Source organism: Prionailurus bengalensis, chromosome B1 (assembly GCF_016509475.1).
Source record: "Prionailurus bengalensis isolate Pbe53 chromosome B1, Fcat_Pben_1.1_paternal_pri, whole genome shotgun sequence".
In the NCBI taxonomy this organism is placed as follows: Eukaryota; Metazoa; Chordata; class Mammalia; order Carnivora; family Felidae; genus Prionailurus; species Prionailurus bengalensis.
This window is the reverse complement of record NC_057344.1, coordinates 105,678,427-105,690,756: the sequence shown is the minus strand read 5'-3', so window position 1 is coordinate 105,690,756 and position 12,330 is coordinate 105,678,427. Positions and strand designations below refer to the sequence as shown.

The window sequence follows — 12,330 nt, the reverse complement described above, 5'->3', positions numbered from 1 at the left end:
CAATCTCTTTCCTCTCATTATACAAACTGCTGTCAGAATAAATGGTCCAAAAGACAATACAGATCACAGTACCACTGCCTCTGAGGACAGGATGTTTACTGAGTCCTCAGAGTCAAGCACAGAGCATGGCACAGAAGAGTGCTCAATACTGCCAAATGAATGAATAAATGTATGGATGAAAGGATTAAGGAAACAACTTCCTCTTTACCTTTAAGGATCCTCATGATTTACTGAATTAACATAAATTTCTCTATGGCCTGGCATTGAAGACTCCCTATAATACCCATTTAACTAACATGTATAAAAACCAGGAGATCACAGCTATGATGCCAAACCCAGTGGAATATAAAAAGTTAGTCTGTATCTCAAAACAACTTCCCAGCTTTACTTCCCATTATTTCTCAATACACATTCCTTCAACTAATTTAAGTGTTTGCCATTTTCAAAACATTTCCTATCCAGAAGTCACAGTCTAATGGGTCTGGGCCAAGAATTTGGCCAGAAAAGTATTTTGTTTGGCATAGTATTTTAAAAAATATTTGAATATGAATGTGCTTTGGGGGAAAGGGAACATACTCTCCAATTATCCTAGTCCCCATACTAACTCCACGTCACTCATTTACAATACCGGCCTTGCCCCCTGAAGAAAGTGGAGTAAATGGCAAGTCCTCTGCTTCTACTGACTATTTAGTTTTCTCTTTCATTTCCACATGTCCAGACTCTGCTCCTGGTATAACCAGCTCCAATATCACTTATCCCTGATCCTCCAAATCATACGTTATCGCTTGTCTGTTTTGTTATGGCACTGTAATTATTTGACTCTTACAGCATTTATCATATTTGGATTTATATAATAATTATACACTTACCAGGTCTATATATGGGAAATATCTAGAAATTAGGTTCACTATCTTGCTAGCTTTGGTATCCCTCATAGCACATAACCAAGTGTTTTGGACACGTTGGATATTCGTTAAACATCACAATGAATTAAAATTAAGTGGAGGGGTACCTGGACAGCTCAGTCCATTAAGCATCCAACTCTTGATGATTTAGGCTCAGGTCATGATCTCGCAGTTCAGGAGTTTGGGCTCCATGCTGATAGCATGCTATCAGCCTGCTTGGGATTCTCTCTCTCCCTCTTTCTCTACCCCTCTCCCTCCTTCCCTCCCCTCCCCCTTTCTCATTCTCTCTCAAAATAAATAAAAAAACTTTTAAAAATAAAATAAAATAATAAAATTAGGTGGAGAGATGATATCTTTATTTAGAAAAGAAAAAGTCTGGCTTGGAATGGGGTTTTATATTTCAGGTACACTTTGTATGTAGATATATTCTGTAAAATTTTACATGAAAAACTTAAGCAACAGAGCTGGGATCTTTTCTTCCAGGGGAGCACCATGGTGATTTTCTAAATAATTGCTTACAGATCCACCCTATACTGATAAAGAATAAGGACATGCCAACACAGTTTTCAGTCTGGCTCCAGCACTTTCTATGTGTGATTTGAGTATGGCATGTAAGAGCTCTAGGCCTCAGGTTCCCCATGTAATGGTGGTACTTGCCACATGGGGTCACTTGAGAACTAAATGAAACAACACATAAAAAGCACTTAGCACAAAACATCACAAATAGTAAATATTCAATCAATGCTAATTTTATTATATAAAATTGGTATCAAGATAAAATAAAATTAATACAGAAAAATGTAATTCTGTAATTCTCCTTTAAGTTTGCAGTTAAAAATTAGATGGCAAAATTAAATAAAACCTTTTTCATTGTCCAAATCCCTAAAGCAACTAATTATTATACATTATTTACATTTTTAATTATAATTAAATTTGAAGATACTTACACCATCTTTTATTTTAAACCTTATTTGGAATAATAAAAGATAAATTAAGCTTACAAAAAAATTCTTCAAAATGTATATAGATATTTTTTATTTGGTTCCTTGCCTGCTGGGTGAAATTTCCCATCAATTAGACATCTGGAACGTTTCCAGATAACAGAGTTTGAAGATACTGAGACTTTTGTTCCCAGAAATAGATTTGACTCTCTGCCTGAGTTTCTACTAAAAAAGCATAAAATCAAGATAATATAGCCTTTTTGGCAGAGAACTAGTAACTGAGAGCATAGTTATTTTTGTACCATGGTTGCAAAGATCAATCAATAAATTTTCCATATCACTAGTTATAATGGTTTTATTACATTTAATTAGAATGCAAGTATTTATGGTCTACTTAATCATTCACCTTCAGTCAATAGCAGTAAAGAACAACAGTAGTTGGTACTTTAGGATTTTTTTGGTCTGTTATAAAGCATGTATACCAATAATGTTCTTGTGTTTCTCAAAATATGTTCAAAGGTTACATTTTGAATTAATAAAGTATTAACTCTTCTTTAATAACTCGTTATAGGTAATGTAGTGAAAAAATCATACAAAACACTAAAATACATGCAAAGTTATATTAACTGAAAAAAATGTAAATCCAGGGGCGCCTGGGTGGCGCAGTCGGTTAAGCGTCCGACTTCAGCCAGGTCACGATCTCGCGGTCTGTGAGTTCGAGCCCCGCGTCGGGCTCTGGGCTGATGGCTCAGAGCCTGGAGCCTGTTTCTGATTCTGTGTCTCCCTCTCTCTGCCCCTCCCCCGTTCATGCTCTGTCTCTCTCTGTCCCAAAAAAAAAATAAATAAACGTTGAAAAAAAAAAAATTAAAAAAAAATAAAATATTAAAAAAAAAAAATGTAAATCCAATCAGTTCAAAACACTTCTGTTTAGGAAAAATGTTCTTTGCAACTTATACTCAATATGTGGACTAGGCCTGTAGTAAACACCTGATAGAATCCTGTGGGTCGGAGGCCGTTTTCTGAGAACTGGGCATCAGTAGGCATTGATATTTGGAAGGGGAAGTAAGAAAAAAAGTCAGGATGACTCTTTCTTCAGGTCTACCTACATATGGTACTTCAGATATAAGCCGAAATCTGAACTGACTGATACCCAAGAAAATATTTCCAAATCACTGAAGAATTTTAAAGGCCTGCAAGTTACCCATAATGATGTCACTTTCACTGTGACATCGGAAAAGGGAAATAGCCAGTCCTAGGAATAGTAACAGACCTGCAAATTCATTCATTTGTTCATTCATTCATTCCACATAATCTGATCAACTGTCTTTCCTGCACTAGACACTGTGGTAGATGCCATAAAGACAAGATTCTTGTCACCAAGGATATTGAAATCTATGAAGAGGGAAAACATTTAAGAAGATTTAAATTTCATGGAGATAACTGCAAAAACAAACATATGAACCAAATTCTATGGGGAAGAAAAAAAATAGAAGACTTAGTAAATAACTACCATAGTGAAATCAAATAAAGTTGTGCATGTGCACACATGCACACACACTCACATAAAATAAAATTTCAGCTGGGTATTACACAAAGAGTAGGAGTTTGCTACGTGGAGTATATATAGATGTAATAGGAGGATGCAAAGATAGTCTGGTCAAAACAATCTTGTCTAAAAGCATGGGGATGTAAAAAGGAGTGATGAGTTCAGAGTACGTGGTGAGTGTTTTATACAACTGAAGAGATAGCTGAGGTGGGCATATGGAGTCCAACAGTTAATGTTTTCTTATAAGGAAAGCTAAATTTTTGAATTTAATTTTTTAGATTAAGGACGTGAGGAGGAGTCTCATGCATACATCATAAAGGAAAAGAAACCAGAAGCCAGAATCCCAGGCTCTCAGATAGTCCAAGGAAGATGCTAAGAGCCTTAAATCATTGTGGTGACAACTAGCGTGCAGAAAGGCAGTAAAGAAACCTGTCATTGTCCTATTGGCCATATTGATTGAGCTTCTGCCCTGAAAGGGAGAATTTTCTGAGAGTATTGACAAAACAAAAAAAGCAGAGGCACTATATGGAACTGTTGCTTTAAGAACCCAGATTACATTATCTGATAGGGATATAACAATTAAATTACTGTTTTCTATTTCTGACACCACTTTTTAGTTTTTAAAAATAATCACTGCACTGAGCAGTTTGGCAATTTAATCATGTCAACAGCCTAGAAGCCTTGATCTGCGTCTGAGGCATTTCTACATCCCCATGACACCACCAAAATGCTTTGGTTGTGAATCAAGAGTCAGTTCTTTACATATGAAAGTTATTCACTTGAATTTGACATCAACATATAAACACTTGAAGTCCTGGGAACACTTACTCTGCAGTAATCCAAAGTAGCAACATATTCATAAGATCCTAGAGATAGTTCCGGCTTCTCATAGTGGTCCAGTCTTCTCCCGATGTGGTCCAGATGTTGGAAATAGAATGGTGGAACTAATAAAAACAAAATAAGAGAGGAAATCTTTTGTTTTCATAACACAGACAACTTAATAAGTTCTTAAAATTTATTATGGGAGGAAAAGAATTAGTTGAGGAAAAAAAGTATTTTAAAGCTAGAATGTAGTATATTCTAAATATCCACTATTTAAAAAGCATGTGTTGGAAAGTACAAAGGTTTTCTAAAAAATCCTCTTGCAAGTTACTGATGACACATAACATTTATGATCTGGACCACTGTGAAGAAACAGGGGATAAAAGTACTGGTGTTTTTTAGTTGTCACAAAGAAAATTTAACTACCCCTATTTAATTACCTCTTTTAAAAGGAATTCTGGCTTTTCTAACTATTTAAATTTTCAATACACCTAACAGAAATATACATTGGTTATTTGGACTGTACTATTAACTACAATATTTATTATCCTTTAATTAATAGACGTCTTCAGCCATGGAAAGTTTGCATGGTAATCTTTTAATGTTTGGGCTTCAGAGTAGAGAGGATTACTGTATTAGGGAAAGACTATACCACTAAGACCTCAGCTGAGGAACTCTTAATTTGATTCAAATGTCTAAGAAGGTTAGTTCTGGCAAAGACCTGGAAGTCATCCAACAGCACAGGAACACTTATGAGTCACACACTGAACACTTGGACAAATATGGCCTGGTATCTCTGTGAAAACAAACTCCTGTTGCCTTGAGATTAATAGGGCTGGCTATTAAACCACTGACAATAGAAGTATTTAGAATAACCAGCAATACTCTGGCTTTAAGCGTTTCATAAAGAACAACATTTTCATTTGCAAAACCACAGAAGTAATATGTTTTCTGTTAAAATGAACAACTCAGTCTACTTTATTTTTAGTTGTGAACTAACACAAGACTATTTTCGCAGTTTGGACTTAAAAATAATCACCAAGATTTTTCTATTTTCTTACTATATCATGGCCATTTCTTTTAAGCAAGTTTTATAACATTCTTATGTACATATGGATCTCTGAATTTGGAAAATTCAATGTTTTGAAAAGATTAGGGAAGTGGGAAACTAACAGTCTCAGCTGAGATAAGTAAACTATGAGGGCCTAATCCTGCTATTTTGTTACTTTTAGTTGAGGTAGATGATGTTGGCTATTTAGGATTATGGTGTGATAAATTCTACGTAGTGTAACCTATAGTTAAGTTTCATTCACACATCTACATGTAACGCATGAAATTTTTCCTTTTAAAATGAATTTCACATTCATTAGCATTTAATATTATCTGTTGTGTTTAAAAGACAAAATTCAAGTCACACTGTAAATTATGCACTACAGTTGTCTCCTGCATGCCTTTTGACCCCACATGCTTCCCACCGTGTAATCTCTGGACACTTTGAAGGGAAATAGAGTGAAACCATGTGATCAAGCTTGCCGGGTTCTTTCTAACTTCCATAAACCTCTGTCTTCTTTAGACCTAAATGAAGAATGCAGGTGTCAGTGTAAATCTATGGGAGTATGGCTCCTCTTAGGGACAAATGTTTGAGCCTAGTATGAATAACCCTATAGGAAAATGAACATAGCAGCCTCCTAGGAGCAAATACCCATGGAAAGAGAATTCATTATGGGGAGATACAAGAATTCTGAGTGGTTTTTCTACCAGGAAGTGGCTGTGCTCTGAGATGACACTTTGGGTGTGAGGCCAGGGTGTTACACCAAACTGAGGATCTTGGATCTAGAAGCCACATAGATTTCTGATCACCTTTCTAAGAAAGTTGAGGGCTTGGATAAAGACACAGAGGTGTGGGTGATTTTGGTGGAGGCATTTATACAAATGCTGCAGGAGAGGTCTCTGCCTTCTCATCACTCTTCCCCCAAAAACTAAAGTATAGGGAAATGAATTGTCACAGGGCTCCTGAAATCCAGGTCCCAACATTAAGTAGTAGACAATGACTTGGTTGCAGATTTCATCCAAGATGAAACAAGGAATAAATTCTTCCCTAGAAAGAGAAGTAAGGGTGGAGAACCAAAAGAATCTGGCCTCACAGGGAGACCCAACTTGCACTGAGTGGATGCCACAGTTATAGCAAGGAGAGAGGAGAGCCATCCCAAGAGGATGGCAGTTTTTGAGATGAGGCTAGAAACCAATGCTTCCACTCCATAGCAAGGCATTTTTAAGAACTGACCAAAGGTTTTGTGAGACTCACAATGCCACTTTCTAGCCCTGTAAGTAGGACAAAACCATGGGCTGTAATAAGGGGGCAGGGAAACAAGGAGCTCTCCCACCAGAAAACACTCACGGAGCTGGGGTGCCATGAATGCAATGACATAGGCAGAAAGTTGTGCCTTAGCTCACTCATCAGTAGGGAGTAGCCAGCAGCCACAGGACACATGGCTCCTGGGCAGATAGGGTACTATACATTCTTCAGATTTAATGATCTGCAGGGAAGCATGTCTACAAAGACAAGGAACAAAGGAAAACATGTAGAAAGTTCATGCTCTCATAATCATTACATGGTTCTAGAAAAACTCTAGAAACGTAAATGAATGTGGGAATGTTTCAGGCTGAGTATGTGCTTTACTTAACACAAAAAAACTAAAAAAAAATAGACACATTATGAATATAATAAATGCTAAGTTGCTTTTACCAAGTTTGTGGGGGTTTTTTCCAACATCAGTTAGTTCATACCGGAATGAAACTGAAAATACAAAGAATCTGGAAAAGCCCTTCATAATAATGTTTTTTTTCCCTTGTTAAACAATGCAACATTCATACTGAAGGGGAAAAAAAAATCTATACACATATTAAAGCCCTTAGTTATACCAGAGTTTTCATAAATACTGATGAGCTCACATTCAGGAATAATTCAGAGGAATAAAGAGAAAAAAATCTCTCCAACTTATCATCCATAAACACAGATAAAATAAAAGTTCTTTATAATTTCCATAGAAGGAAACCAATCAGAATGTGCCCTATGCCCCTCCCAGCCTCATATAAGTGCATTCATTTGCACCTGCAGTTTCCCACATAAAGTTTCTGTGTTTCTCATTTTTATAAGAAACATGTCAGAAGTGGGTAAGTCCTTTTATTTCCTAATCCCCTTCCACAAAGGCTCAGTTAGAGGCAAAATAAAATTTTACCTCTCATGCTTATAGATGATAAAACTGAGAGACTTTTTCTTTCACAATGCCTCTGAGTTATTCTTGAATGTGAGTTCACCAGTAGTTAGGAAAAGCTCAGGTGTAATTAAAAGCTTTAATATATATATTTTCCCCTAAACTAAGAAGTATAATATATTTCAATTAATGAAGAGCTTTTACTAAGAGCATTTATTGGCATCACTTACCATCATTCACACAGTTGCAAAATCCACACTGATACCTCCTTCCTCCTTCAATGAACTGCATAAAGGGGCACATGTAGGCTTTGCACCTATTGCATCTGACTGGTCCATTCTCTCCATGATTTACCAAGTAAAGGGGAGTCTAGAAGAAGTGAAATGAAGAGACAGGTGGGTATAGGACTTCAAGGTACTTCAGAATGCTATGCAATAACTGTAATTTGAAAAGTCTTCCAAGGGATTCATTAAGGAACTCTTAACTCTTAGTGTTTGCCAGGAAGGTAAAGATGCCTCTCTTGATACCTGCTGAATTCAAGGCCATACCCAAACAAAAATTAATTTGTATTTTTATCTCACTAATAAGGACACATGTGTGTTTGTGTATTTATGTACATGTGTGTATATACATTTATCTGTAAGTGCGTGAAGACAGAGAAAAAATACAATGATGGCAATAATATTTAATAAAGCATATGTTAAAAATGTCCTGGAGACCTTGTATCACATATTTTGCAAGGTTTGTTTATTGATTATAAATAAGGCAGCGAATTGGGTCTGATTTTAAAAGCATTCGTTCGTATACAGGTCTAGTTTGTCTAGATAGTTCCATCAAAGAATACAAAATGTTTCTTCAAAAATGCAGCTATCTGAATAAATATGCAATAATATCCACTTATTTAGGCAACAACGCTGATTCTGCCTTTTCTGCTTCTTTATCCCATGACAAAATGTACTTTCAGTGTCATTGGTCATGCGTTGCCAGAACTGAAAAAATAAATATTTCCACTGCTCTTCCTATAAACATGCATAAAAACCATTACACAGCTTGAACGTGGAAAAACTCAGCATTAGAGTCTGCCTTGTTTTTCAGCCCTTCTGGCTTTCAGAATAAAACCACAAAGATTCTTCTTGTTTTTATAAATCTCCTTTAAAGATAACATTTCTAGAAAAGCTTGAAAATTACAGGGTTTGGCATGTTAACTATGTTTTTCTTTAAAGAAAAAGATGTAGCAGACTGCTTTTTAATGGAGACCTGAGGAGGAGGAAGAAGGTGGCGGATGAGGCTGGGTCATACATTTTCTACTCAACTTACAAAACTGAGATTTATTGTTTGTCCCTGTCCAGATGTTCAGTGTGAAAACTAATCTACTGCTGAGGTTTGAGAAATGAGTTGTGAGGTTTCATGGCAGAAAACAATAACACAACACATAGCAGAAAACAATAACAACAACCACAGGTTTAGTATAATACATAAAAGAATCAGGGAAAGGATAAAAAAAAAAAAATTCAGGATCACTTCCCATTACCTCTGCATTGGCCTCTGCCCCTCCTCTTGCCTCAAGGAAGCCAGAAAATGGATTGGATTTTCTTATATGGGGTCTCTTCTGATCCACACCATGGGCATAGCTCTCGTGCCCCACTGGTAGGACTGTGACAAGGATTAAATGATGGATACATGTGCAGTACAGAGCATTGTGCCTGGCACAAAATTGTTGGACAAAAGTTAACTGGTGTGGTCATATCTATACAAACAACCTTTCCTCTCTCAAAATCACTCAGCTCAGAAGAGACTGTGTTTAATGAGAGAATTATAGTTAGATAGGTTTGAATTTCTAAAGTCATTTGTTTATATAAACATGTTAATTAGCTAACTTGTTACTGTAAACTGCCACTGTTAAAATGATCTAGAAGAGAGGGAACCTACCTTCCAGGATATTCTGATACAGGCTAATGGCTAAAGTTGAGAGCCATGGAAGATTTAAAAAACCCTCCCCAGGAATTTGACTTAAATGCATACATATTCAAATATTGACACATACAATACTTTTTAATATACACTGTGTTTGAGAGGCAAAAACTGACAAATGTTTGTCCTCTTTAGCTGGCAATAATAACTAATCTGAGGGAACAAAAGGAAAGCAAGCAGAAAGATACAGGACCCAACCAGAAATTGTCAGGACAGTGAATGGAGGATTAGAATAAGAAGTGAAAGATAACAAAAATGCAATAACATAGCTATTTCTGGATCAAAACTATCAAGCATGATTTTGTTGCTGTTCTTCTCTACAGCTGCAACCTCTGAGATCAGAAGATGTTTTCAAGAATTAAACCAGGGAGAAAGTCTGCAATTTGCCTGCACTCCAGCCAACTTTACTTCTCTCATCCTTTTATTTTGAGAGTTCAAAGACTATAATCAATTCCCTGAGAGACTTTAGAAATATGATGCCATTATTTGCCAGACAAAGCAGAGATAACAGGAGGAAAATTAACCATATTTTTACCGATATGATTTACCCAAAGACAGGCCCAGCCTAAAATTACTGTGAAACTGTCGGCAGCTAACACCTTAGCATTCCAGTCCTGGCAGATTCAAACTTGCAGAACCAAAAAGTAATGTCTAGTAATAAACTGGAGTCGAGTAGTGACTGTATATAGGCTGTTAAATACATTTACTTTTTTTTTTCTGTTTTCACTCTTTGGAAATTGGATGATGGATAGGTAAGTAAGGTCTTCAGACAATTGAGGTGACAGTAAAGAATGTTAAAAGCTTTTTAACTGTTTACATTTTCTTTGGGGGCAACAGAACAAAGTTTCTAAGTTACACTGCCTTGTTTCATCTCTCTTAGGCCATGTTGAAAACTATCAGAGATTTTCTTTGCTCTCTCCAGATGTCCGCTTATCTGTTGTACAGTAGTCTGTGTGAGCTCATAAATAGCTAATCTCACTTTTCTTCTCAGTTCAACTTTAGTGTATATGGCTTTAAAAAAAAATCTAATTAGTTTCCCAAAAAATCTCTAAGTTTTTTTTTTTCCTTATCAAGAACATTATATCATATTTACTTTAAACTCATTTCCAGATTTTATAATTTTGTTTATAAATGGGCTTTAATCTTTTGGCTTCTAGTATATTTCTGCCTGCTCTTTCTTTTCTGTTCTCCTCTTAAATAGAAAAAGTATTGTTGGTTCTGATCCTGTGTGGCCTGAACTTATACAACATGAAAGTGATGGGGAAGCTGAGTTAGGAAGAGGAAGAATAACATTTGAATCTTTTGCTTGTAGTTTTGGATTACCAGGGCTATGCCAAATACTTTACTGATACTAATTTTAATTAGGATGCTTTAATTGAATAAAATGTCTCTCTTTTTTTGTGCATGTATAATACCATGCTCAATTCTGGGCCCCAAGAAAGTATATAACTCACTGAGAAATAAGGTTGAGTGTTAAAATGATGTGACTTAAAAGCAAAGCAAATAAAAAACCTTGGGGTTATTTTTCCAAGTAAAAGGAATAGATAATAAGATGTATCAATCAATAACTCCTTGGTACTACTACTATAATTTAAAATGTTTTCTCATATTAATATATTATCAGTTTTCCCAATATTCCTGTCATTCTCTCAGGTAACTGTAACATTTGTACAGTAGGGGCTGGGTATATGATGTGCCTTGGTGGGGTAGTCAGTCGATCAGGATAGAAAATACACGAAACAAACAAGCATGTAAATATGCAATTAAAAGAGCAAAGTAGGATTAGAATAGTTGAGAAATAGTCACTAATAAGAATTGTCTTTAGCTTAAAAAGCAATGTTAAACTATTTGAATCGCATCCCCAAAGAAAAATACTCAAGAAAAATGAAGTACAATGTAGAAAGATCCCACATGAAGAATTCTTATAATTTATAGCCTATGTCCTTTGTTTTGGTATCTCTATAACTAAGAAAAGTCTGAATATACAAGTCCTGCTGTGTAGTCTCTCTTTTAGGCAAGTAATGAATACCAGAAAGCACCTAAATATTAAAAGCTTATAACCAAACCTGGAAAGCTAAGGAAAATATGAAGGTGTTTTTATAGCACAGATCCAGTAGATGGCACTGTGCGACTAAAAAATTAAAACAAAACTACATAATTTACCCGGTAGGTAATAAAATACTCAAGATAATTATGCTACATTCATTTAATGTAGCTCTAATAACATTAAACTTCTGTCAGCTATTACTGTCACAAAATTAATAAACTTATACTTCTCTTGAAAGAAAAATTAATGGCTAAAAACATTGAGGGAAACAAAATTAAACAACATGAAATACAGGTTACTTTAAATATAAATTATATAGAAATTATAGAATCTGCCTAAATTACTGAAGATAATAGTCCAGAAAAATTTACGTTACGTTTCTAATCCCCTGCCAACTTTTCCTTGACTCCATGTGGGGAAACAGGCAGCCCCAAAGCACAGCGAGCAACCTGAAGACAGCCCAGCCCGGGAAGAGAAGGGCATGAGGAAGCTGATGCTCCTGCTGCCAGCGTCTACCTCCTGCTTGCCACATTAGCATTCCAAGCACAAATAACAAAGCAAAGTCAGAGAAGCTTGCATCACGGTGCTCAGGAGCACACTGTGATGAAGAAATTATTTTCTAAAGCAAACATCTATCTTCCTGCTGGAACATCAAACCATAGGCAGTGGTGTGCGTGAAGGGAGGGGTAGGGCAGAGAGGCCAAATCAGAGATTTCAGGAACACCCTGCTGTAGGAAGGTTACACTTGCCCATATCCAGGATATGGCTGGGCAAAAACTGTCTCACATTGCCCCACTACCTGCCTCCTTATTTTTCAGCACCAGAGTTCTAAGTAAGAGTCCTAGAAGTTCTAATCACGCACACAAAAATTATGTAACAACCT

The 12,330-nt window shown here is 36.1% G+C and overlaps 1 protein-coding gene across 6 annotated transcripts in view; it reads right to left on the bottom strand.

Moving 5' to 3' along the window:
* The window catches only part of SEC24D (SEC24 homolog D, COPII coat complex component), a 109,199-nt gene that overhangs the window by 38,857 nt on the left and 58,012 nt on the right, over positions 1 to 12,330 (bottom strand). For all 6 annotated transcript variants that reach the window (XM_043569562.1, XM_043569563.1, XM_043569566.1 and 3 more), the window contains exons 9-10: positions 7,660 to 7,798; positions 4,221 to 4,336 (exon numbers count right to left, since the gene is read on the bottom strand). In XM_043569562.1, the coding sequence (XP_043425497.1) occupies positions 4,221 to 4,336; positions 7,660 to 7,798 (255 nt within the window). The remainder of the gene's footprint in view (positions 1 to 4,220; positions 4,337 to 7,659; positions 7,799 to 12,330) is intronic.